This window comes from Medicago truncatula, chromosome 4 (assembly GCF_003473485.1).
Source record: "Medicago truncatula cultivar Jemalong A17 chromosome 4, MtrunA17r5.0-ANR, whole genome shotgun sequence".
Classification (NCBI taxonomy): Eukaryota; Viridiplantae; Streptophyta; class Magnoliopsida; order Fabales; family Fabaceae; genus Medicago; species Medicago truncatula.
Window position 1 is genome coordinate 47,937,293 of NC_053045.1, and position 26,926 is coordinate 47,964,218.

Sequence of the window (26,926 nt, forward strand, 5' to 3'; positions counted from 1 at the left end):
ATAACACTGTTTTTCACTTTAAAAAGTGATGTCTAAACTGATAACAGTGTAGGAATAGCGCTTAAAAAAAATATTTAAGGCCAAAAAAATGTGTTATCTAAGGTCATTTTTGGCGTAGTGAGGGAAATGAAGATTAGATTGGTTAAGTGGTTTGGGAGAGAGATGTGAGGACAGTCAACTTAAACCTTACTGACGCAGGGGATTGTTTGTGTGGGGGGAGAGTATTTTTTGACAAAAACAAAACGATAATCATTTATTCAAATTAATAGAATATATCAAATATAATCACATATTTAACATCATTAAAAATATAAAGGATGAATCTGCGAACAAACTCGAAACATCCAAGTTAATAACAACGATAAAATGCCTATAAATAAAATGATAAAATAAAAATAATTGAAATACATGTACATCCGGTTCTCCACGATTACATGACACATGTATATTCAATCACATTTCACCACTTAGATAACTGTTTAGATGTTTTATGAACTAATTTAACAAAGTGGCATAATAGTAGGATATGATTGATTGTGTGTAAATTTTTTACAGTGTATACTATCATTTAATTAATTGTGACATTTATGTTTGTATTAATATAAAGTTCAAAATTTTATCTCGTAAGTATAGCTCGTATGGTAAAAGGTTATAAGGATATTTGATGTGTTGGGGCGAGTTCGAATCGCAATATCCCTCTCCTCCATTCTTAATGTGTGATTTTCCACTCAATAATTTGAAACGAAAAAAAAAATAAAAACTCAAACTTTAAAAAGTACATATCTATAAACATCTTCCATAAGGTCTCTTCTGACGACACTGTTGCATGGATACACCTCTTAAGGATTTATGCTTCCTCGATGAAATTGCAAATTAAACAAATGTACAACAACAAAAACCCATCATTAGAATGTGTTCCAACCCAAAGGCAGTTTCCATTTTTTGTGCCAATAGATAGAAACTCTTGGCCACAATTTGTTATCAAAACCATATTGAAATGCTTGATCTTCATGTCCATCAACAATTAAAGGCAACCAAACATATCTAGAATCTCTTAACTCACTTGGATTCCATCTATCCGCCATGAAGATAAACAAACCAGGAAACCTAGTTAATGGAAGCACAAAAGTACTTTGTGCAAGAAAAGTCGAAACTCTAAACATTTTGTTTCCAGCAACACATGGATTTCCAATTGTTTCCCATGTCCCTAAGATTGTCTCAGCTGAATGAACAAGTGCTTCATTTGGTGCCCATCCAGTGCAACCTGATGTAACCATGTAATATGTTCCCTTGTGTTTGAACATAGCCGGCGCTTCTCTTCGCTGACCGACGAAAATTCTTTTCATAACAGATGTCACATTGAGATAATCTTCAGTCAAGGGTCCAATGTGCATTACATTGTTTTCTTCAGATGAGTATATTAGATATGCAACATTGTCTTCATCTTTGAAAAGTGTCATGTCCCTGCTTTGATATCGATGAGGTCTTTGGCTCCCGAGGTATTTGAATGGACCGGTAGGAGTATCACTGAATGCTATGCCAACGGTAGCTTTGGCGTAATTGGCGTTGTCGATATGCATCCACATCACATACTTTCTTGTTTTTTCATTGTAAATAACTTTTGGTCTCTCAAGCACATTGGACTTGTGTAGATCATGTGTTTTATCTGTTTTCTCTGCTGCTAATGCAATGCCCTCTTTTTTCCAAGTCCATAGATCCTTAGAAGAATAGCAACCAACTCCTATAATGTCCACCTAATGGGGAGACATTGTAAGATATATACTAGAGTTTTGGCCAAAACAGTATTTGCATTTGATACAACCTGAAATGACTCTTACATTTGCTAATTTATGTTCTCATTTCAAGAACCACATTAGTCATATGAAACAAGTACAATTTCTCTGCCAAGACATAGGAATTGCTCGATTGGAATGGATTAGAAGCATAACTAAGGCATCTCATCAGGAATAGTAAAAAGATGAATTAAACATGTCTAGATCATAGCTAGCTTGGGGCACAGAAGGGTTCAATGCAGATAACAAATAAAATTGTGCATCTATATTCTAGTGGATTTTTTCTTATATAGAAAACATATTATTGCTTAGTAAAAGATTCAACAATGAGAAACTTTGACTTGGATGAAAAGAACATTTAATATGGGAAAAAGCTATTAGACTCCTACAGCCAACTGGTAGGAATGGATACTTAGCCCTGATTGAATAAACAACTTAATTAAGCACTTGCGCTATAACCATTTATCATAAGAGCTTATGTATAACCTATTTCTGTAACAAAAGGTAAAATGTAAGTTATAAGGAATTTTCATAAACTATCCTGAAGAGCTTATAAAAATAAGTAAGATTAAAAAGCTTATAGACATGTCATGGCTATTTCCATGAGTTCTCTCGAGTAGGCTGACTAGTACTTATGTCAACAGATAAGTTCAAATAAGTCAATTTCGACAAAAACTTACTTAATACAGTTAAAACAACAAATCATTCATTGTTCAGTTAATGAAAGTGACTTACCCGAGCAGGTCCTTTGTTATTATGAAGGTAAGTAGGGCCATCTTTATATTCACCATACCAATAATAAGTACTTGAATTTTCATCATATAGAATGCACCCTCCATGAGCTTGAATAGGATTTCCATCAGTATCCAACCAAATTTTCCCAGGGTAGTAGTAATTATAACTATCATTCTTTCCTTTCCCTATAGTCTTCATTGGATCAATTGTTTTATGAGGAAAGAAAACATGTCTAAGTGATGAATCTTGATCCAAGAATTCATCAACCAATGGTGTTATTGATTTGCTTTGAGGTGACCTCTTTTTGTTTGGTGGGGGGATTTGGAAGTTCTCCTTTTCAACATGTTGGAGTTGATGGAAATGAGAAGGAAGAGGAGGAGGATGAATGATATTCAAGGAGGTGTTATTATTGGAATATAGATGAAGCAAAAGTATGCATCCTAAGATTAACAAGGTCCATAATATTACAAGTGATATAGAACAATATCTACTCCAACTACTGCAACGTAAATTAGTAATTGGTTTCTTGTATAGATTCTTCATCCTCATTTTTCTCAAGCTCTACTCTATATGTTCAAAATAATGATGAAAATTGTAAGTAATGAATGTAAGCAAAGCTATATGTGTAGCGTATACTTGATTGAAAAATGAAATAATCATTAGAAGACACACTCACCTGGAACTATATTGGAGAGAATGAATGAGTTGGTGGGGTAGTCAACTATGGTTGCAATTTGGATTGCGGATTGATCTGCCCTCGGGTTTGATGACATTCACTTTGTAATGAAATAAAAGTAATGTCCTTATGAAGGGACCCTTTCGTCTTTTACTACTATCGAATCTGCTGAACTTTCCTTAGACTCACTTAGTTGCACATTTTTGAGGGCATGAGCGCAATATTCGTGTCCGTGGGTATTTACTACTTTGATTGAGTTTTGGTATAAGTTTGAGCTTTCTCTGATTTTAAAACACTGATACAAGATGCATAACTGAGATATAGATATTAATCAGAATTCATACTCAAACATGTTCCGAATGAAAATTGATATTTTGGCTATATGTTAAGATGCCATTTTGTCAAAGGTTGATATGCATGTTATTTAGTTTGATAATTGTCATGTTGTAAAATATGTCTTTGATATTTGAAGGAGCAAATAAATCATTTGATCGAGGTTGAGGATATGTAAAAGTGAGCAAATGCAATACAACATTGCCCCCAAAGTTGGAAAAAACTTCTTTTTTTATAAAAATATTATTGACCGTAGGGACGGAGATGTGTGGGGAGATACCTGAATCCGTCGAGGATGGAAATAAGATTCAATTTCTTATACATGTTCAGTATGAATATGTAATGAGCATATGAGAGTCGGGGACAAAGACGAGAAAAGTAAAACTCATCTCCACCCCTCCACATTATCATACCTATATTATAGTTGTTTTTATAAGCTAATTCAAATAGTTTATAACTTAAAGTTTATAAATTATCATTTTTTTTTATCTCAATTCTCCATTATACTTCAATAGTTAATTTTATGAAACTTTATGAATTAAGTGTAAGACCATCTACAATGGGGTCCTTCCCCTATTTAGCATCATGTTAAATAGACACCTCCATTATAATATCAATAAATATGGTACTTATAAAGATGGATGTTTGTATAGGCACCTTCTCTCTCCTATTACTCATGGGTCTCATGTGTACAATTAATACTTCAATATTTTATTTTATTTTGGTCAAGTATACTTCAATATTTTAAAATTATAATTAAATTACTTCAATATTTTTCTAATTTATAATTATTTTTTATTTTTATAATTAAATTTTTCCTCTCCTATTTTAATGTTTGTTTTTTTAATAATTTATAAGTAAATTACTTTAATATTTTTTTTAAATTACTTTAATATTTTAAAATTATATAATTATGAATGGGTATATAAATTATTGTTAAAATTTAATGATATAGAGTTATCGTTGGGATCCAATTAATAATTATTTTGAGGTGCTGAGTTGGAGAGATTGGATGCTTATCAAATAGTCCATCCGTTTCAAAATGAGTGTCGTTTTAGTCCATTACACACATATTAAGGAATGGAATAAAGTAGTCAAATGTCATAGCAATTTTACAAAATTATCCTAATTAACTATTGATTTGTTTTATATTAAAGAAAAAAATAATATTTTTAAAGCAGTGTAACATAGTATTAATTGAAGGGTACAATTGAAAAAAAAGAAGTTGTTATTGCATTGGAAACTGAAAGTAACATTCATTTTAAAACAATTTTTTTTTTTTTGCTAAAAAAACATTTATTTCAAAACAGAGGAGAGTATTAATTATAGAACGAATGTACGGTCGGGATCCGTTTAAGTACCCAAATGGGATGCTGCGTTGTAGATGGCTTCTAAATCATGATTTGTGAGCTATAAACTTTGAGTAATCCTGTATCTTTTACTAAACAGCTTATTTTATTATCTTGGAACCAACCATGGCATAACCGAATTCCTCTCTTTCGCGGCTCTTTGGCCATGGAAGCTCTGCACATGATACAGGGACACATACTCCCACTTCGTCCCTTATCACAATTCCAACCAGACACCGACAAAATTCGACGCAGCCTTATTCAAAAAGGTGTCACTCCTACACCTAAAATCATTCACACTCTCCGCAAGAAACAAATCCAAAAACACAACCGCAAACTCAATCGACAAAACCAACTAAACCCACCACTCTCTAAATCTCAAAAACAAACGTTAGAGGAGGAACAACACTTTCAGGAACTCAAACATGAGTACAAACAATTTACACAAAATTTGGAGGAAAATCAAGGAGGGAATAAAGGTTTGTGTTTGATTGGGAAGCCATGGGAAGGGGTTGAAAAAGTTGATTTTTTGGAGAGAATTAAGGTGAATTATGAGCACAGAGGAGAGAAACTTAAGAGGGAGAGTTTGATTGAGTTGAAGGAAATGTTTCGTGAGAGAAAAATGGATGAATTGAAATGGGTTTTTGAGGATGATATTGAAATTAACGAGGTTTGGTTCGATGAAAATAACAATGGGAAAAGGAAAAAGACGAGTAAGCGAAGTGAGGTTCAGGTTGTGAGGTTTCTTGTTGATAGGTTTGTGTTCTGTTTTTCATTTGCTGTCAATTCTTTTGGGAGTTAGTTAGAATGCATTGTTGGTGTAAAATTATTTTACACATTCATCCAATGACGTATTGTCATATCATTTAATGTGGTTGAAAAAACATGAGTATCATATTCATTAATTGACATGGAAACACATCATTGAGTGCATGTGTAAAATAATTTTACAATGTTAGTTTACGAAAATTAAACTTGATTGATTTTTTTTTTTGTGCAAGTTATGGAGGGTTTTTTTGGTTTTTTTGTAGGTTGTGTGATAAGGAAATTAGGGCTAAGGATTGGAAATTTTCGAGGTTGATGAAGCTGTCTGGATTGTCTTTCACGGAGGGTCAGTTGATGATGATTATTGAAATGCTTGGTGTTAAACGTTGTTGGAAGCAAGCTCTATCTGTGGTTCAATGGGTGTACAATTCCAAGGATCACAGAAAGTTTCAAAGCAGGTGATTTGTTTCTGAAACATAAATTATGTTTAGGGTATTTTAGATTTCAGACTGAGGATTTCGGATGGGAGGGTTTTGGAGAGCTATGTTTATATTTTGGTATATATTTAAGATTTAAAAAAATATATATATATGAAGGATTAACATGATCAGATAATATTTCAAATCATAAATTAGTCTACATGAATCATAATTATGTTGTAGTGTCTTCTTGGAGGGAGGTAAATGTAAATCCCTTTGTGAGTGCTCTTGAGTCATAAGGTCTTCCCTACGTTGGACTAGGACACCGTCCTCTCACACTAAATTTTTTCAATAAAAAAAATTATGTCTTAATGATTGGCATTTTTGTTGTTTTTAGATGCTTAGTGCTTTGCATATTTGGCTCTATCTTATGATGAAATTAATAATGAATTTGTAGGTTTGTTTACACAAAACTTCTTGCAGTTCTTGGGAAGGCAAGAAGGCCGAAGGAAGCCCTTCAAATTTTCAATATGATGCTTGTAAGAATCAAGTGCTTAGTTTGTTTTTCCATGTGTTGGACTTGTCTTTAATTTTTGTATGTCGCTGGGTTGATTTACTTTCAACTTGTTCAGGGAAATATTCGTGTATATCCTGATATGGCTGCATATCACAGCATTGCTGTTACACTTGGTCAAGCTGGTCTTCTGAAAGAATTGCTGAATATCGTGGAATGCATGAGGCAGAAACCTGAAACGTTAAAATATATGTATCGCAAGAACTGGGATCCAACTCTTGAACCTGATGTGGTTATATATAATGCCGTGAGAAAGCAACTAAATATCTTTCATATAATAATAACTTTCTAATGAATGCAATTTTGCAGACTGATTAAAGTATTGATTTTCTTCAATTACTATTAGGTACTTAATGCTTGTGTTCCATCAAAGCAGTGGAAAGGTGTGTCATGGGTTTTTCAGCAAATGAGGAAAAGTAGCCTGAAACCTAACGGAGCAACTTATGGACTTGCAATGGAGGTAATTGCACAATTACCACATCTGACGCTGAGTAATTTATCTTGAAAAAATTAGATTTATATAACTTTGTGTCGCTAACAAAAAATAAAAGGTGGTAGAATATAAGCTGTTTTTGGGGAAACTGTCTCGAAAGATCTATTTGACTGATTTGCTATGGTAATACTTTCTTCAAAATGTGATCAATGCTATCTGCTCTCTATGATAGCATTATATACTGAATAGGATAACCATGCTTGAATGGCGGCTAAGATTTTCATTTTATTTACTAATTGATGAGCTTATTTTAAGTTTTATTCTATTTGAGTCTTTATGTATGAACGGAAAAATTGATTCTTGAAGGAAACTAGAAAAGGCTGTTACCTCCATATTTTATTACCTTTAAAGCATGCTTGTATTCAAGTCTTACAGGTGATGCTTGTTATAAGGTAATGCTGCAATCGGGCAACTACGACCTTGTCCATGAGTTATTTGAAAAGATGCAGAGAAATGGGGAAGTTCCAGAAGCCCTTACATACAAAGGTGGTGTTTTAAATCTTTCATACCATTTGCAACTGATATTTGGCATCTGATGGCCTAATATATACTTTATCTCTTCCTCAGTGATGGTAAGAACTTTCTGGAAGGAAGGTAAAGTTGATGAAGCTGTGAAAGCTGTCAGGGACATGGAAAGAAGAGGCGTTATGGGAACAGCCAGTGTTTATTATGAGCTAGCATGTTGCCTTTGCAACTGTGGGAGATGGCAAGATGCTACTCTGGAGGCACTTTTCTTACTTTTTTAATTGAATGCCCAAATTTGACCTGAAAAATCTGATGGCGGACTCGTTACTTCCCTAGAACTTTTAAGGCTAGAATCTGCCCTTGTTCCCTAAGGAACCATTGATGTTGGCTACATTAAGACATAGACAAATGACATGTTAGACCTTGAGGAGGACTAAAGTGGCCGGCATTTGTAGTTTCTTGGGGAAGAATATATACATTGCCAAATATTTTAGGGGTGTATTTAGTGATTTACTATTTATTTTTGCACTAATGTGGTTAAATGAGCGTGTAGCTATGTGTAAGCCCTTATTAAAATGTATATTTTTCCTTGAAATATGGTGGCAGGTTGAGAAGATAAAAAGACTTCCTCATGCTAAACCTTTGGAGGTTACTTTCACCGGCATGATTAGGTCATCCATGGATGGTGGGCACATTGATGATTGCATATGTATATTTGAATATATGCAAGATCACTGTGCTCCTAATGTAGGGACCGTAAATACCATGCTGAAAGTTTACAGCCAGAATGACATGTTTTCTACGGCTAAAGTTTTATTCGAGGAAGTTAAGGTTGCAAAGTCAGATTTACGACCAGATGCATACACATATAACTTGATGTTGGAAGCGTCTTCCCGTGGACACCAGTGGGAATACTTTGAGCATGTGTACAAAGAGATGATTCTTTCGGGTTATCATTTGGATCAAAATAAACACTTGCCATTACTTGTTAAAGCTTCAAGGGCTGGCAAGGTAGATAATATACTTGTTATTTATATAAGGTCTCAGTGTTTATTTTATATTTCTGCTCATAGTATTATATCCTATAAAAATTGTTACATCCAAACTATGCTTACACGCGTGCATACATTTCATCTGTCAACACACTAGTGATGAAAAAAGACAATCTATTATTTGGTGATAGTGCAATTTTGATCATTATTTTGTACTGTTTCCAAGTGTATGTATAAAGCTCGTATGCTTAGTCCAGCACAAACGCAAATTTATTTAGACTTGTGCTTGTGATCTTGATAGAAACCTTTGCATTAGTTCTTGCCTTATCTTTTAGATTTCTCAATTGTTGGATGATTTTCAGAATCAGTTTAATCCAACTGTGTTTTCTTACTTGTTAGTTGTTACTGGTGGCCACGGTACCACAAAAACACCCTTTACTTTTTAACTTAATACATCTATTTTCTAAATATTGAATTTGACGGCATGTTATGGTTTCAATGCAGTTGCATTTACTGGAGCATGCATTTGACATGGTTCTTGAAGCTGGAGAAATCCCTCACCATCTTTTCTTTTTTGAATTGGTGATTCAAGCTATAGCTCAACATAATTACGAACGAGCCATCATCTTACTCAGCACCATGGCTCATGCGCCATACCGAGTAACAGAAAAGCAATGGACAGAGCTGTTTAAAGAAAACGAAGACAGAATCAATCATGAAAATCTGAAGCGGTTGTTGGATGATCTTGGTAACTGTAATGTTGTATCAGAAGCAACCATCTCGAATTTATCAAGGTCATTGCATGATCTATGTGGATTAGGTTCATCGAGAAACATCTCAAGTATCATCCCTTTTAGAAGTGAAAATGTTGATTGTCTGAATGAGACAATTAATGGTGGTGAAAATGGAAAAGCGCCAAATTTTTCAGGGAGAATGATGATTGAAGGTGCTGAATCTGGGAATGATATTCTTTTTGGTGGTGATCAAGCTGAACCTGATATGTTCACATTTAACGATGATCAAGTCGACAGAGTAAACAATAATGATGTGGTGGTTTGCAGGCCACAAAACCGTGTTATTGAAGATAAATCAAGTTTTTGTGTTGATAGACCGGAATTTCTTGATCGTTTGACACTTGACAAGTCTTCAGATGATTCAGAGGATGAGCTATCAGATGATGAAAGTTATGAAGACGATGATGATGGTGATAAAGAAGTGATTGATAAGCCTTCAGCATATCAAATATTGGAAGCGTGGAAGGAAATGAGAGAGGAGGATAAGAGTTTGTTACACTCTGAAATTGATTGTGGCTAGTCATTGCAAGTTGTTTTAGTTTGAAATATGCTAGCTGAACAAGGAAATTACATGGACGAGCTTATTTTGATATCTGCAATAATGTTGTATTGTAAGTGATTGGATAAGGAGGACTCAACTAAAACGTGTAAAGTTCAAAATGATTTCTTTTACTCAAGGTCAAAATGTTAAAAAGCATATTATTTTAGTAATTTTTCTCTGCATCTCATAATTTTTTGCCCGGAAGATATTCAAGTATAATCCATGTAATCCAAACAAAACATATTTTTTTCTGCTTGGATGTGTTTCCAAACAAAACATGGATTTTTCATTATTAGGATTTTATTTGCAAAATCATGTGTGCCTTCACAGATATGTGGGGTGATTAATGTTAGCTAGAGCGCTGTGTATATTTACAACACAGGCAAAATCAAACAAAGTTTACATAACAATACTCAAATCCTCTTCCCTGAACAACGATTCTTCCTCTATTGTAATCATATACACAACTGTTAAAAAAATTACTATTGGTCTAAAGGTTTTCCTAAATTGCATCAATATCTAACTTGTTCATAAAGTACTGACCATTTTATAAAATTGTACCAAGCAAATGCCTCTAAACTTTATCTGTGCACATACATCTCGGCAAAAGACAAAATGAGCTTTGGTATGTGTGTAATTGTAAACATAACCTTGACAAATCTCAAAAGCAAGTCAATATATTGTGTAGCAAGAGTTATGTAACAATATCTTAGAACAAGCAATGTAAACATGGCCGCATGTGCCAATCGAAATTGCAATTGAAGGACTAATGAAAAATTGCTATCTCTCATTAGAACGATTAATAGCGTTCCATTGCATCGGTCTTCCTTGGTACTTTGTAGTGTTCCCTCGTTGTCTTCTTTTAAAATAATAAAAAGGAAAAGGTAAAATAAAAGCTATCGCTAACTCCTGATAAAATGTTTCATGAATCGTTCCGCATATTCCAGATTTACAAGTCGAAAGTTATGTACATCTACAAAAAGAATTGGCAGTAGGCGCAGCAGCAGAACCATTATCTCAAGCCAGCTTGGCCAATGATCAACAAGCGAAAATCCACGACATCTGCACAATTCACAAACACTGAATAATCTTAATCAAAAGAACTAATAGAAACTACTACTACATAGCATCAAAAAATAAATAAAAAATAAAAAAACAGCACTAATTAATAAAACTAAACTAATCACTTGCAGAAAAATCAGTGGCCACCTACAGATCAAAATCTAATCCAGTAACGGGAACAAAAGCAAAATATATAAGCATGTCAAGATTCTAATAAAGCGACTGACTGAGGAAGCTACCAAATATGAAGCATTTTGCATTTGAGTGCCTTCATCGCAGCTTTTGCAAAGACTTGAGCGGCCTCAGCTTCAGCTTCTGCAATCTCCGCCTCCCTAGCTGCTGCTTCGGCCTGTGCAATGGCAACTTCTGCCTCTGCAACTGCTTTTGCAGCTGCAGCAGCCGCCTCTTGAGCTGACATCCCCCTCACTTTTGATAGCTCTGCCTCAATTTGGGATTTTGAAAGGATGTTGACATCACACATCTTCTCCACCTCCGGAGAATCTTTGGACCTCGCTTCCACAAGCATCAGAGAAGAGCTTCCTCTTTTCTCAGAGACTGCTGAACTTGGCATAATTTTGTACTTATGCTTTTCCTGTCAACGTATATGTCATTGCCATGATAAACTTATCACATACCGAATTTTGTTTATTAGTTGGGACAATCTATTAATTCAAATAAAACTTATTTCTCTTGCTAAAGAAAATGCTGATATCACGTTACTACTGCAAAAGGAAACACGTATCTTAATTTTTTTGACGAAAAACGCGTCTAAACATGTTGTTATAACCAATTTATTTATCATTGTCAACCATTTTCTGTTGATTACTTCCAGCAAGATCAAATGATTTATTATAGTAATTCTGTCATAGATGAAACACTTTAGTCTTTAAGGCCTTCAAATATTATCCAGATCATTGACCATGTCTATTACAAAGGTTTACACATAGAGCTTAATGTAACAATGACAATCACAACAGCAAACAAGTTTTATTCCACTAAGTGGGGTCGGCTACATGGATCAAACGACGCCGTAATGTTCTATCATATATCATATCCCTATCCAACTCATTGATCTCTAGATCTTTCTTAACAGTTTTTCTTATAGTTTTTCTAAGTCTTTATTTGCCTCTAGTGATTTGACTACCCTTCATCTGATCTACTACTATAGAATATACAAGTCTTCTCTCGGCATGCCCAAACCACATAAGCCAAGTTTCTACCATCTTTTTTACGATAGGTGCTACCCCAATTCTCTCTCTCTCTCTCTAATGTTGTATTTCTAATTTACCACACATCCAACTGATTATAAAATTACCTGAACTATTTTGCCACTTGTCACCATCTGCTGCAATTTTGCTGACAATAACTTTCTAAGATTTGGTGGACACTGATATTTTTCCTATAGAGATGAAATGAAAAGTTTCAGAATTACTTTCAATGCAACGACGGGGTTAAGTATGTAAACAAGCATTGTATTGCTAATAGTGGCTGAATTGACTATACACTAATGCTCCAAGCCTAAATCACAGGTAACTTTTAAAGATAAGATATGCAGCAAATGCATGGTATGATGCTATGACTGATTGCATTATGCTTTTTTCGGTGTACCATTGTAAAGAGGGGGAAATAACAGGTTGTTAATTGCCAAGTGAGACTGCACATAAAAGCTTAAACACACACACACAACGCGATATAGAAATACCTCTATGTAAGAAGCAATGGCAGCCTTGTCAGAACCCTTTGGCTCCTTCATATTGACAATAGCCTCTAATACATTATTATCTCCCAACCTGCCATCATTAAGACATAAAGTGACATATGTCAAGATTAAGATGCAGCTTAGCATGTATTAAATTGTGGTATTTTCTTATCACAAGCATACAAGGAGTGCACGTAGACAGAGAATCTCCAGATATAATTAAAAATAAGTAAATAAATAAAAGTATGAGTCATATAACTTCATTCAAACGCAATGAACCATTGCACAGTTAACAAGGTCTATGATCTTTCTATTCTTTCTTTTTTTTTTCCTTCCCTTACTCTTTATAGGTAACAATTAATAAACCTTTTGTCCCCTTATATCTTCAACATGCTTACAGCAAAACTGCTATGAGGTACTACAAAAAATGAAGAATCGCCAGATACCTCACAAAGGTACTATAAAATGAAGGATCACAAGATAACTCACATAGAAAATAACAAAAAATTCAGATTCAAATTAGGCTATTTATCGATTCATTTGTGAAAATTTGGTAAACTAGCACACAAATTTATGCAATACTAGACCTTATTACTCATAAGGGGTGTAACATTTACACTCTGCAATCTTTAGATGTTATTCAAGATCAAAATCACAAACCAAGCACCACAATCATGGAGATAATTTCTTTTTACTAGATAATAATGGCAGATGTATTTAACTGAAAGTTCTTGAACCTTGATACTTGTTCTTTTGAATTAGGAGATTGCAATGTTCCACTACAAATTGTTAGGGGCTTAGGAGATTGAAATGTTCCACCAGAAATTGTCAGGGGCTTAATATCGAGAAAGTCTTCACGTTGAACTACTTTACCCAAGGCCAATTGGTTATTGTCAGTTTTGGGGGCTGGGGGACTGTTTTTAAGGGCAAGTTTTGCCTTCTGCCGGGATCCCCATATTGCTGTGACATTTATATTCCTCCATTTATCCTGTTCACAATTCAAAGCATACAAATTAGTTCACCAAAAGTATGCAATAGCTTTATCAATTTGATCAAAGAAAAATTATCTATCTTTATGTATTTCTACTAGGCTGTGTTGAAAAGACTTACCTTGAGATCTACATTCGAACGCGTACGCAAAATGGAACTGAACTCGGGATCCATAAGTATTGTGCGCCATTTTCCAGCCCCGTGTTTGACTACTCCAGCTTTCAGTGCTGCTTCTTCTTCTGCAGTCCATTTCTGCTTAGGAGCACCCATGGAAGGAAATCCGACAGTTTTTTTGTGACAGTTTAATCTTTGCTTCTAGGGTTGAGGAAAGCTTGGAATTTCAGTACTCCCCTTCTCTATATGTGCATCTTTGCATTAAAAAAAAACTTTACAATTAGTAGTTGACCAACAATAAACATCAAAATGAAAAGAAAAGAAAAAGTCAAAATGTGACTCTTCTATGTTTATAATAACCAATAAATATAATTAAGTAAATATTACTCATCCCAAACATTGACCTTAGTTCCAAATTCACTTCAATCACATCCACCAACAACCCAACCCAATGTTAACCGATATAGCACCAACACGTCAGATTGAAGGTGTATCTGGTGTCTAACATGTGCAATACGAACACATGTTGTTACTTTCAATTACTTCTATTTCTCAGAGTATAGGTGTCGCCGCGTCGGTGTTGTGTTGGTGCTTCATAAATGTAAAAACAAGAGAAGAGAAGATGTTAGGAACCCAAGAATTGGATTCCTAAGAAAGAACACTTTTATTAAGAAAAAATAGGAAAGAATAGGGAGATAAATCTCTCCTTCAAGGGATTCCCCTTCACAATAGAGTTACTACTCGATTCACACTGTTTACAATATTCAATAATGATCAACTCTACATTGTTTCTCCTATTTATACAAATAGTCCTATAACAACCTCAACTAACCAACTAACTACTCCCTCCTTCCTAAATTAAGTGACCCATTTGGTCATTTCACACATATTAAGAAAAATGTATACTAAGTGAATGAGAGAGAAAAATGGTTTTGAATGTTTTTGTCAAGTATTGGTGCATTTACCATTATCATAGATGCAAAAAAGAATATATTAAATTGGGAGTGATGACAGTAGTATTAATTAGAGTTATAATTGAAAAAAAAGTAATTAATATTGCATTGAGAACTGAAATGGGTCAGTTATTTTAGGACAATATTTTTTTTACAAAAGAGTCACTTATTACTGGACAAAGGGAGTAACAACCCTATAACAATCCCAGCTAACTAACTTCTATAAGACTATAACAACTTTTAACCATCAATCTAAATAATCACCATTCTATATCTATATCCTATGTTTGAGAGTTGGTTTTTGGTTTTGGAGGTTTTTAGAGGGCAGGGGTTTGGAGGGCTACGTCTATATCAAATATGTATGAAAATATAGACATAGCCCTCCCCCTTCAAAACCCTCCAAAAACCAACTCGCAAACACACCCTTACATAACAACTCCACAGATTCAAGCAACCAATAATTTGTAATATTTGGCTGGCAAAGAGTAACCTAAGTTATAACATTGTAATATGCATATAGAACATTTTTACAATCAGTATTGAAAAATGCAATTAGCCCTTTATGAAAATAAAGGTAGAAATTTGAACACAACCTGGAAAAACCTACAATTATGCATTGCATCAAAATGCAAACGTTAGGGATTTTAATTTCTCATTTTTAAATTTCATAAATCAATCAAACAAAAATTGCATTGAAAAATGAAAAGCTTTTCCCTTTAAGCTCACCCATTAAGAAAAAAACAACATTGAGTTAGAAAATCAGAAACACATTCAAAACAACAAAACCAGCCACATGCATTCAAGTGGGAAGAGAAAGAACAGATTATACTTCTAACCAACAAAAAAAAAAGGCAAAAATTGAAACTTTCTTTGAGGGAAAACGAAAGGGTCAAAAAATTATAGAAGAATCGGTTAGGTGTGTACCTAATCACTGGGCGATGAAGAGAATTGCGAAAAGTTGAAGCATTTGAGGAACAGAAATCGAAAAATCCGAATGAATTTGCAAAACGGCAGAGAAAGAGAAAGAATGTGTTCTATTCAACCCAATTGTGTGTCTTCATTTTGTTTTATCAACTTAACCTCTGAAAATATTCTATACCCTTGTCATTTATTCCGAATATAATTTATCCAAATTGCAAGAATGCCCTCTAATATCTCTTATTTGGTCAAATAATTTATCGGATAGGATTCACTTTTTAAAATGAATAAACGTGTGTTCGGATTTTAAACACCGACACTTACATATAATAATGATTTGTCTTTATCAACTGATATATTTCATAGATATAGATCTCTTGTTAGTTACTCGTATAAAATTACAACTTAGTAAATTGATGATAAATTGATAAATAAGCAGGAAAAAAAATTGATTGCAAACGATGAAACATACACACACATAACATAGTCTACTATCAGAGAAGAAAGACAAAGGAACAAGTGCTAGAGAGCTACAAAAATGTAACGATGAAACTGTGATAAGAGTAACAAGTAGCAACACATGATGAATATTGAGAAGCTTACCTCTATCCACTTTCTTTTTTTTTTCAGTGATTCAGGTAGCAAAAAAATTCGTCTCCATTATTCTGATTTTGTCTCATATATTTATACCCAAAAATTAGTATAAAGTAGCTAGGAGGAAGAGGACAAAAATGCAAAGTTGGTGATTTTCAGAAAATGTAGAGCAATGAGCAAAGGTACAACGGCTCAAAAAGGGAAAAGAAAAGAGCAATTGAAAAAAGATAAATTGGGAGGAGCCCTCAAGAGTCAAGAGGAAGGATACGATGCATATACTTTGCCATAGTTTTTTATCTTTGTTTTTTCTTTCTCAACTAGTGAGACAGTTTTTCTGTATTTTGTTTTCATTTTATATCTTTCCTATTTTTGTCATTTTTATTTTTATATTATAACTCTGTTTTATCATGAGATTATTATTAATACAAGAAACAGAGTATTTTGAATTTTAATTTGTGACCTTGAGCTTGTAATCCAAAATCTTGTATTTTTATTGTACTTAAGTTGAATCAAAACAAGAGACTTGTATAATAAAATTAATCCAATGAATGTTATTTATTTTATGACTGAAATCTAATGAGTGTTATTATTTATCAATTTTTATAAGAGAACAAAATAGATTAATATAAAAAAATGAACAAAGTTAGGGTATTACAAACTTGAAATAAACTAAAAATAACAGCAAAACAAAAGCAAAGAAACACAACGATAAAAACACTAGCAAATACATTAGATCTTAAACTGGTTGGCGATGAAGTGACCAAAATACAAAGATATCATAGTGACTTTCGATGGGGGCGTTAGACGACCAATTTTGCAAGTGAGGTCGCAATCAGTGGGGAAAGATTTAGAGGCCGTGATGCCTAAGGCATGTTTACATAGGCATAAGTGAATTCTTTTGTTGGTACGAGAACCTTTAAGACCAAGGAAAAACTTGAGATTACCTACGTCTTTGATGCAAAAGGATGAATAGAAAAGACTTTTAATAACATTGATTTATGTGGAGTTCATTGTGAGAACAATGTCGTCTACGTAAACTAGCAGAATAGTGAAGGAATGAGAAGATGATTTGATTAACAAGGAGTGATCATATTCTGAATGATGGTATCCAATAATGATAATTGCAGAAGACAATTTAATAAACCATTGCCTACTTGCTTGACATAGACCAAAAGGGGGTTTGTTGAGACAACATGCTTGATTAGAAGAGGTAGGCATGAGACCTGATGCCAACTCCATCCAATTGTTGAAGAATCCTTCCTTTAGCAACTACAATGGAAAGTAAAAGACATACAATAGTTATTTTAGCAACAAGTGAGAAGGTATCAAGAGAGTTTACCCCTTCTTGTCGAGTGTAGTCTTTGACCATAAGGAATGTTTTAAAGCGTTCTATAGTGCCATTAACTTTATGTTTGATACGATACTCCCATTTGCAACCAATCACAACTTTATCTTTAGATAAGGCGGTTAGTGACCAAGCATTTTTAGTTGTAATGGCTCGAAGTTTGTTGGTCATGGCATTAATCCCTTTTTGTAATTTGATAGCCTACTTATAGGTTTGCGTTCAATAGCATTGGAAATGGAAAATGTGTAATGAAGATTAGATAGAAATAATTTATGATAAGATAGTACAAAGTGTAAAAGATACATCAAATTGGGTGTATAAGAGGATAGTTGAGTTTCACGATGACAATGAAAATCTTAGAGACAGTTAAGAGCCTTTATAGTTTTAGTGGATCGTCTGAGTTTGGTTGTGTCAAAAGTTAGTTTTTGGTAAGGATTGAGAATATTTTACGATGAAAGGTCACAAGTTATGGTAGGTCTGAAGTTCAAGGATTAGAGATGGGTTTAGTGTAATTTGTTTTGGTGCATTATGCAGAATCAACAAGGTCATTGAACAGAAAAATTGAATAATCTTGGATTTGTACAATCAATACTAAGAAAAATAATCAATAATTTCAACATAAGCAAAAGTAGATTCATGAAAAAATAGCATTTCTTGTAATGAAAACTTATCTAGTAGATAGATCAAAGACAAGATAACCTTTTGTACCAAATTTGAATCTCAAGAAGATCCATTTTATTGCTCGTGGATCAATTTTAGTACAATGTTGTTCCAAGGTAGAAACAGAAAAGTCAGAGGTTTATCATACACCATTTCAAAAGGAGTCTGATTTTGCAAAATAGGAATGGGTAATATATTGATTAGATAAACAACATGAGTCATTGCATAAAGATCATAAAGCAATTCGAAAGGAGTTTTATGTTATCATAGTCGTTGTCTTTCGCGGATGAACTACTCCGTTGTTTTTTTTATTTTTCTTGATTAAGACCATTTTCTTCTTGTGGGCCTTCATATTATACATGGTGTTATCTAGTGTTTGTTCTTTATGACAATGTCATCGAGGCGGTGACGCGTCATGGTTTTTGGGACCTTCTACTTCGTGTCTTCTTGGAGATGGAAAACACCGATAAAGGAAACTTTTGTATCAGTTGACTTGCCTATTGAATGGTGAATTTCTAGTTTATGGATCCACCATGTTAGACATTAGAGTCACCATGTTAGACATTTTGTAACCGGCATAATAATGGGATCCTAATGCATTGGTAAATCTTACTGAGGGCTCCACAGTGGGCGTCAATGTTCACGCGTGAACACACAAAATGGATCATCAAAGTCGATGATGTAATCTTCACATCTCTAGTCATACGCTCCTTCTTCAGGCGAGGAAGGTGTACTTGCAAAGACACCATGATGCCAAAGTAAGATAAGACATACCTTGACACGAATATGAAAACGGATAACAAGTCATCATACTTAGGGGTGAACCCCTTATTTATATATTATATGCACTCATATACACTTAATCTTGTTACTATTTTCACTCTAGTGATTGTTGAGGTCGTTACTAGATATGTGTTGTTTGTCACCGTAAAAAATTATCAAGATAGCCACTTACACATATTTATTTGATATACGCTCCTTGGTGTTAGAAGCATGTCAGTGCTTATAAACTCCTTATATGTTGGTGTGTTAGTTTTTTGGGATGACATTGGGGTTGTTTTCAGTTTCTACACTATGTCATTTTGTTATGCTAAAATGGACACATCATAAATTCTCTTCATTCATACTTCACAATCGGGTGTATTTTCTCTTTTTAAAGTCGATTTCCTTAGTGGATAATCCATAATGTTTTAGTTTGTCTTCTAAGGCCCGTATCATTACAAGTTATATATGACATATTACACTTGTTGTGCATTCCAATGATTTTAAGGCCAGCAAAGACCGACCTAGAACTTTAGAAAAAGATGAATAATTAATTGATCATGAAATATCATATTTTAGTTAAATTTAGAATCACTAACATATTTGTTAGTTATATACTTTTTTATGTTATTTATTATCAACCTATTAACAATACACAATCCTTCATTCATACAAAGACGTTCTTTTAATATGCTCCCTTCAGACTCTATTATAAACAAAAAATGATTTTTTAGATTTTTTGAATAACTAATATATTCGGTTTGTAATATAAATCAAATATATTAGTTATACAAGGAATTTAAAAAGTGAAATGTTGATCGGAGAGAGTTATATTATGGTTATAGTAATTTTAATATATTATAATAATGTTTAATATATATTATTGCTACCATTTAAAATTTTAAAAAGCACTCTTAAGAAAGGGAAAATTTGTAAAATGTAAAAGTAAAAGGGCCAAGCTAAAAATTTATCGGAACAAAAGCGAACGAGAAAGGCTCGGGAGGTTCATTTTGTCTTTGGCACCATCCTCCGCAGAATCAAAATTCCCATCAAACGATGACGAACATCCTGCTACGCACGGCGAGTCGCGGTGGTTCCCTACGCGCCACCCTCATCCGCCGGTTCTCCACTGATGCATTGGTTGAGTCCAAACCCGGCGAGATCGGTTTGGTTTCTGGAATCCCACAAGAACACCTTCGTAGAAGGGTATTATGCTTTAAATTTTTCGTTTTTTTTTTTTCTTCCGGTTTTTCATTCCCCAATTTTATTATATTTGTTTCATTATTATGGTAGAATAAAAGTTTTTATTTTTTATATGTAGTATAATTGTTTTAGATTCAATTGAAGTTTTGTTTTGTTGAAATTTTGCAAAATAATTGATGCATCATTAGATCCTATGTAATGGACTTAGCTTAACCGGCAATGCCGATATTGTCAGGCTGGACACCTTCACCCGGGTTCCAAGCCGGGACTTTGCAGTTGTCTGCGTGAGTTTTAGGTGGTGTTTATCACTTCATTTAAAGACAAAAAAATAATTGACCTGTTAAACACCTGTTAACAATTGAAATTCAATTAGGCGTTTAGCTTATACTTGCAATGTGATGGCAGGTTTTGATTTACTCACCTGCTAGAACTGCTGGTCAACAAGGATCTGGGAATGTTGGAAGATGGAGGATCAACTTCTTATCAACCCAGAAGTAAATTCTCTCTGTTTATCATTTTTCTTTCACTGCTTGTTTAGATATTGTTTTACTAGTTTTAGAACTCGAATTATTTATTATTTTTCCCTAACAAGTTTGATGTTTCTGCGCTGGATATCTGTTGTCTGGATTAGGATTCTCTCATGTAGGAAAAACACTAGGAAATAATGTGGAATATCTATATCATTGAAATATAATGGGTGAAGAGTTTTGAAATTTATAATAATGAAGAGTTGAGATTTGAAACTTAAGAAAATTTGAGAGAAAAAAAATGGAGAGGATGCATTTCCCTGTTGTCCATATATCTCGATTTTTGACAAATTTCTTATCGAAATTCATTCATAAAAGCGGAACTTATGCTATCATTGACATTACATTTCCTGCACATGTGGAAATTTTCAGAGTTTTAATCACTATGTTATTTTACATATGTTATGATTCTTCCTGGGCATCTCTAAGTAGTTTAAGGAGTTGCTAGTTGTTTCAGTATAATATCCTGAATTTATACTTTAATTCTTTAACTGATCTTATTGTTAAATTTGTAATACCTAATAATAGTTTAATTTGTACTGTGAACTAATATGTCTATAGGTGGGAAAATCCACTGATGGGGTGGACATCCACCGGAGACCCATATTCCCATGTTGGTGATTCTGCGTTGGATTTTGATACTGAAGAAGCGGCAAAGGAATTTGCAGAGAGACATGGTTGGGAATACGTGGTATGTTTTTGCCATTCAAACATAGGTCACATAAAATTTTATGTTTTTCTAAGCCTTCAAAGTGCTCCAGTTATGATTCATAATTTCATACTTGTGCTTATTAAAGTAAACCATTATCAGATGGATTGGTTCACCTTCTCTTGCTCATGTCTCGCCTAGGATATTAACTTAAAATCACAATCTATAGAATGAGGGTTTCAATATTGTCCGAGCAGTCTAACTTACAAGAATCAGCATATCTTGCTTCTCAACTGATATGAAGAGTTTATCATTGAACTGTGGCTACTGTGTTTGTTAGTCATTTAATTTCGTTTAAAATTTCAAGTATTAGGCTGCTAAATAAAAAAGTTCAATTTATAAGTCTATTATTTTCTGCATGAGATGAAGCCAGATGCGCAAGCCTGCATCTGTAACAGATATGGCCAGATTGCATCTGGAATAGAAACAGATGAGGGATAGACTTGACCTGAGATGGGTTTAAACTACTTCCAGGACTAGGACTGGTAAGCTCAAGCTGCATCTAGAACATAAGTTGGGAGTTGGTTTGCATTCAAATAACGACAAGGTAGAGCATGTCTTGGACAAAGACTGAGCTCATTCTGCATCTAGGACTAGGATGAGACTACAGCACTTATGAAACAAAAGCCGAGGTTAGAGAGTGCCTGGGACGAGGATTTAAGCTTGAGACCTTATAACTTTCTCATGTCAATGCTATGCTAGTAATAGAAAAGACAGAAATGCTAAATACAAACGCGCAGACACTCACTTTTTAGCACACGCCTGTATACACTGCGACGACCTTATAACTTGTTAACTGGCTTAACCAGTTGGTGTATTTTTAATTTTTGTATGACTTTGTTCCTGGAAAAAAGAGGCCAACGGTTGCTCGGGGTCTTTAGTCATCCATGTGTGACTGCAGGTCCTTGGACTCTAGATCCCCACCTTTCTAGGTTCAACTTCTTTCCCATTCTATTCCAAAAATAAAATAAAAAATCAACTGGGTTATTGCTTCAGCAGAGCTACAACCCATAACCATAACTCCTTTAAAAACTACCAACCCCACCTAAGATCCTCACTACCCAAATCAAATCCAATCCATGAAGAAGCCCCACCATCACCAGGAGAGGAATCCACGAAAGAAACACCCATCTAAGAAATTCGAAACAATGATTCCCATTGTGGAAGTAGCAGAGGTTGTTTCTTCAGCAGGTCCTTGTACTCTTAAGCCACTCAAAGATTTTCAATTTATGAAACCATCGGAATTGATGCAAATTGGCTTTGTCTTTGGTTTATGCAACCTGTTAATTTTTTTGTTAATTTTATAATTATTTGATCTTACGTTGCAAATTTGAACTTGAGTGGTTGTTGATGGTGGTTTTAATTAGAAAGAATGGTGGATAGTGGTGGTGGTTGGATGGAGAAGACCCTTCAAATTGCTACTGCTTCGTAACTGTGAAATCCAAAGTAAAAAAAATAAAAATGTTATGCGAAACTGAGTAACAAGTGGCCAAATAAATTGTTTGAAATATGGATGACGTGGTCCAATTAATAAGAGTGTGATCACGAGAGTTTGTTTTAGCATTTGACGCCAGCATTGCTCTAGAAAAGAATGAACTGGACGAATAACTTTACTGTATGACTTCTGTGCAATAGATGTGAAGTGTTTTAATCTAAGTAATAGTTGTGCTTTAAGTTATTTTCGGATAAAGCAGAGGCTAGATAAATTGTAAGATGGGAAGACTAAAGATCTCAATTGGTTGTGACTTCAAACAACCAGACGACAATCGCTAGCCTAAACGAAGAATGAGATTGTAAACCTCCAAAGTGGAATGAGGTCACAAATAACTGTGTCTTCTAAGCCTTCAAAGTGCTTTAGTTATGATTCATAACTGTTCATATTAAAGTAAACTATTATCAAGTGGATTGGTTCACATTCTCTTGCTCGAGACTCAGTTAGGATATTAACTTAAGAGAACTTCTACTGTGCACAAGCTAGTTTGGTTGTGCTTGGTACACAATTTTATTTATTTATTTATTTAATTTTTTTTTTACGATTGAATGATATAGAGGCTCACGAAATCTATCATAAACTCATCACACTGGATTTTCTTCTCACGTACTCCCACCTCCTCAAATGTTTGCCCCACTTGATAACATCTGAGTCCTTGATATTTGTCCATCATCCTCCTCGTCCCTTTTTGCATCTTCTTCAGACAGACTCATAACTTCATGCCCAAATCCTAAAACACGTTGCTCACAAAAAATATCACTTCTTCACAGTGAAACTAGTTCAAATAGAGGAAACTGAGGAAGTGAGGGAGGGTCATGTTTCTCCAACAATTCATCCTCAACAGAAATTTAAATGGTGTTTTTCTCACAATTTACACCCTGAAACTAAATTTCAAACCCATTGACTGAAAGTGGGGAGACTCGATTACATTAATCCCGCTTTAACAGAACCCATTGAAGTGAGAAGGAAAGTTTGACTGGGGAGGTAAAATGGATGTCAGAGATAAAGAAAAAACTCTGGTAGGATAGGAAGAGAGAAAAAGATTCATTGTAGAGAGTGGACTATTAAATATGATGGATTTCTTTGATCCGATGGTAAATATATATTAGGCATGATGCAACACTTATTGTACTTGTGCATGTTAGAATTGGCCTTAACCTGAAATCACAGTCTATAGAACTGGGATCAGCAGACCTTGTTTCTCAGATGATTGGGGGAGTTTATTATTGAACTGTGCTTGTCAGTCATTTAATTTTTTTTCAATTTTCAAGCATTAGGCTTCTCAACAGAAAAGCCCACTTGGTAAGTCTCTATATGTAGTTTTGTGAATGAGATGAAGCTGGACTGCATCTGGAGCAGATATGACTCGATGCATTTGGAATAGAATTATAGAAACGGGCGGGGGATTGAGGGTCTAGACTGCATCCAGGGCTCGAACTTGTAAGTTCAAGCTGCATCTAGAGCATAAGTTTGGGGTTGGTTTGCATTCAAATAAAGACAAGGCAGAGCATGGAGGAGATGCCAGTGAAGATTAGGCACTGAAGTAATGACTAATAACCCATTATATGATGCATGAAGGATGGTAATGCATTGATACCATGTTGAAATTATAAGGATTTAGGTACAAAAGGAAAGAAAGAACAGAAGCTGAAGACTCTGAAACTGATTGATTTGTTGTGATAAGATGCAGTAGATGACACTTAATTCTAATTAAATAAGAAAACAAAATTATGAAATATACAACATATGGAAACCGTTTCTAACAGATTATCCATGATATGCTAACAGCGGTTATTGTTATTGTTGGTGTTGTGTTCTTTATTAACAAATGCGTTGATCTTGTTGCAGGTCAAGAAGCACCACACACCATTGCTGAAGGTTTGAACATCATTCACCGTTTTCATTGTGATTTTAGTAATTTAAATGATAGTGGCATTATTATCAGTTCCTTTCACCACTTCTTTTGTGCCTGCTTTGCACCCTTATTGATAATAATCGTTTAACTCGTGGTTTCAGGTTAAGTTATACGCAGACAACTTTAAATGGAAGGGTCCACCCAAGGCTGCTGAAGCTGAACAGTGATTTACTGCTTGTGTTGTTCATGTGTTTAATCTTCACGAGTTTCTTAGTGAAGCAGTTTTCTCTGCATCTTTTCGTGTGAAAGAAAAGGTCAAAATGTGTATTTCTGATTAAAATAAATGGGACTCTGACTTGCCATTGCCTTAGCTTTCCTTGTGATGTAGATAACTATTCACCTGCATCTATTGATGATTAATTTGGACCCTAGGAACTTCCTTGATTATATGCAGTCCCCCCGGAAACGAGTAATAATTTTTATAGGCTTTATGAAATACACTCGACAGCCTGAACTTAATGAATTTAACCAGCAAGAGACACTTGCATTCACATTAGTTACTCTTATTTTTATGTATGTGTGCAGATATGTTGTTTATAAACAATCTGTTCTGTTACATATGGATAAGCTTGTCTATATCCTATAATACGTCATTGCAAGTTTTTTCGTCGTTGTTCAAGATTGCGAATATATATTAAGCAAGAGGAGTTTAATTGCGAGAGATGAGAGTTAAATCGTAATCTAAATATTAAAGATTCAGATGAAATTTGTATATTGAAAATACAGTTTTTTCTCATACATGGCAATTATTCTTCCTCGGCGTTGCACCAATCCAGTTACACTCCCTCGTGCACAACAAAAAGGTTGAGTATTATAAAAGTAAGCTGAGGAAAAATGATTATATGTAAGATAATTTGTCAAGAAACAGTGTAATGGTGCATCCGAAATTATTCCACCATAAAAAATGAATCCAACCAATCTTTTTCATATCTTAACTTTGCTCGTTTGTGCTGCATATGTTTCAGTAGAAAATCAAAAGCACATTAAATTTCATAACTTAGAGATGAATTGACTAGTATAAAAAAATCCATTATCCCATATTAATTTTCATAGTTTGATCCACAAGGAATGATTTTTTTTTTTAAATGAATACTGTTGATACCACAAAATGACCTTGTACAAGAACTCAAGAAGTCAAATTTGAAAGAAAAAAAAAGCAACAGTGAAACACTCGAAAGAGAGGATGCAAAAAGGAACGAGGGTGTTGAAAGATGACGATAATTATTAACATTAACATTTAAATATCATGTAAGATATCTATACTCGGTAGTTTCAAAGATCTGGCAAAATACTCTTCCAAACAAGTGTTTGAATATGAAATTAAAAGTTGGTCTAATAACTCTTCAAAAAAAAAGTTGGTCTAATGAATCCCTTGCTTGCCATATTTATTTACCACAAAAAACTAGAACCAAACACTATCGTCTATATTCCTTAGACTCCAACTCAGCATCATTAAGCATGCCTTGTTTATGATGGAGAAATTCCATAAGTCAAGCAAATTAACCAACCAACTAGCTTGTTTTGGCAACATCAAGCTATTTTACTTAATAAGTTCAATTAGTTTGAGTTAAGGGATAATAAGTTGAAGATTCTAAATTTAAACCCGAACAAATGAGATCCTGAATCTTTTTATTTGTTGTTCTCCTTAGGAGTTAAAGTATTCATAATAGACAACTTACATAAAAATCTGCATTTTTTCTTAACACACAATAGTAACCAGAAGGGACCTTAGACAACTTACATCTTCGTTGAGGATGACGGTGGAATGGTTGTTATCGTTACACTTAATAAGTCTCTCAATAGATGCGCCATTCGAGATTGAAGGGAAGCAAGTGGAGAATGTTTCATCCATATGTTCGAGGTGAGGTGAGGTGAGTGATGAACAAGTTTTTATTATTCAATCATATAAGATTTTGATGACACCAAATCTACAAGACTATAACAACAAAAATAAAGGAATGAGCTTCCCTTCACACTAGTCTTAAGTCAATCATAGTCATTCTAGTTACGTGAATAATGCACATAATACACCTTTAATAAAAACTTATTAAAGG

General features: G+C 34.1%; 4 protein-coding genes across 11 annotated transcripts; 2 read left to right on the forward strand and 2 right to left on the reverse strand.

Annotated features, from left to right (window-relative positions):
• Positions 1-735: 735 nt before the first annotated feature.
• LOC11409307 (uncharacterized) lies at positions 736-3,383 on the reverse strand. Of its 2 annotated transcripts, XM_003608482.4 has the most exons (3): positions 3,205-3,383; positions 2,529-3,094; positions 736-1,754 (listed from the first exon to the last, which is right to left on the reverse strand). In XM_003608482.4, the coding sequence occupies exons 2-3, from the start codon at positions 3,075-3,077 to the stop codon at positions 906-908; spliced, it is 1,398 nt and encodes a 465-aa protein (XP_003608530.1). In that variant the 5' UTR covers positions 3,078-3,094; positions 3,205-3,383; the 3' UTR covers positions 736-905. The 2 variants fall into 2 exon arrangements, with proteins under 2 accessions (XP_003608530.1, XP_039688494.1); XM_039832560.1 differs by lacking the exon at positions 3,205-3,383 and having other exon boundaries at positions 2,529-3,196.
• A 1,567-nt stretch (positions 3,384-4,950) lies between these two features.
• Positions 4,951-10,099, forward strand: LOC11426176 (pentatricopeptide repeat-containing protein At5g67570, chloroplastic). 2 transcript variants are annotated; one of them, XM_003608483.4, is made up of 9 exons: positions 4,951-5,642; positions 5,918-6,109; positions 6,528-6,609; positions 6,703-6,891; positions 6,991-7,104; positions 7,530-7,623; positions 7,705-7,862; positions 8,209-8,613; positions 9,099-10,099. In XM_003608483.4, the coding sequence occupies exons 1-9, from the start codon at positions 5,053-5,055 to the stop codon at positions 9,906-9,908; spliced, it is 2,634 nt and encodes an 877-aa protein (XP_003608531.1). In that variant the 5' UTR covers positions 4,951-5,052; the 3' UTR covers positions 9,909-10,099. The 2 variants fall into 2 exon arrangements, with proteins under 2 accessions (XP_003608531.1, XP_039689776.1); XM_039833842.1 differs by having other exon boundaries at positions 5,482-5,619.
• A 468-nt stretch (positions 10,100-10,567) lies between these two features.
• LOC11416450 (telomere repeat-binding factor 2) lies at positions 10,568-16,521 on the reverse strand. 6 transcript variants are annotated; one of them, XM_013602050.3, is made up of 7 exons: positions 15,672-15,830; positions 13,801-14,048; positions 13,413-13,678; positions 12,694-12,781; positions 12,307-12,390; positions 11,231-11,583; positions 10,568-10,991 (listed from the first exon to the last, which is right to left on the reverse strand). In XM_013602050.3, coding segments are annotated over exons 2-7 (942 nt in total). In that variant the 5' UTR covers positions 13,951-14,048; positions 15,672-15,830; the 3' UTR covers positions 10,568-10,990. The 6 variants fall into 6 exon arrangements, with proteins under 6 accessions (XP_013457504.1, XP_024637695.1, XP_024637694.1 ...); XM_024781927.2 differs by lacking the exon at positions 15,672-15,830 and adding an exon at positions 16,269-16,521 and having other exon boundaries at positions 10,581-10,991; positions 11,219-11,583; XM_024781926.2 differs by having other exon boundaries at positions 10,581-10,991; positions 11,219-11,583; positions 15,672-15,831.
• Positions 16,522-19,995: 3,474 nt separating this feature from the next.
• On the forward strand, positions 19,996-25,368 carry LOC11410447 (NADH dehydrogenase [ubiquinone] iron-sulfur protein 4, mitochondrial). Its single transcript, XM_003608486.4, has 5 exons — positions 19,996-20,232; positions 20,635-20,723; positions 21,318-21,447; positions 24,806-24,835; positions 24,974-25,368. The coding sequence occupies exons 1-5, from the start codon at positions 20,083-20,085 to the stop codon at positions 25,037-25,039; spliced, it is 465 nt and encodes a 154-aa protein (XP_003608534.1). The 5' UTR covers positions 19,996-20,082; the 3' UTR covers positions 25,040-25,368.
• Positions 25,369-26,926: the final 1,558 nt, after the last annotated feature.

Coding starts and splice junctions, on each gene's coding strand:
- LOC11416450 (XM_024781927.2), bottom strand. CDS start 13,950: ATGGGTGCTCCTAAGCAGAAATGGACTGCAGAAGAAGAAGCAGCACTG. Junction 13,679..13,800: donor GTTCGAATGTAGATCTCAAG/GTAAGTCTTTTC, acceptor AATTGTGAACAG/GATAAATGGAGGAATATAAA. Junction 11,584..12,306: donor CAAGTGGCAAAATAGTTCAG/GTAATTTTATAA, acceptor ATACGTTGACAG/GAAAAGCATAAGTACAAAAT.
- LOC11410447 (XM_003608486.4), top strand. CDS start 20,083: ATGACGAACATCCTGCTACGCACGGCGAGTCGCGGTGGTTCCCTACGC. Junction 20,233..20,634: donor AAGAACACCTTCGTAGAAGG/GTATTATGCTTT, acceptor ATGTGATGGCAG/GTTTTGATTTACTCACCTGC. Junction 20,724..21,317: donor AACTTCTTATCAACCCAGAA/GTAAATTCTCTC, acceptor ATATGTCTATAG/GTGGGAAAATCCACTGATGG.
- LOC11426176 (XM_003608483.4), top strand. CDS start 5,053: ATGGAAGCTCTGCACATGATACAGGGACACATACTCCCACTTCGTCCC. Junction 6,110..6,527: donor CACAGAAAGTTTCAAAGCAG/GTGATTTGTTTC, acceptor ATGAATTTGTAG/GTTTGTTTACACAAAACTTC. Junction 7,863..8,208: donor GGCAAGATGCTACTCTGGAG/GCACTTTTCTTA, acceptor ATATGGTGGCAG/GTTGAGAAGATAAAAAGACT.
- LOC11409307 (XM_003608482.4), bottom strand. CDS start 3,077: ATGAGGATGAAGAATCTATACAAGAAACCAATTACTAATTTACGTTGC. Junction 1,755..2,528: donor ATAACAAAGGACCTGCTCGG/GTAAGTCACTTT, acceptor TCTCCCCATTAG/GTGGACATTATAGGAGTTGG.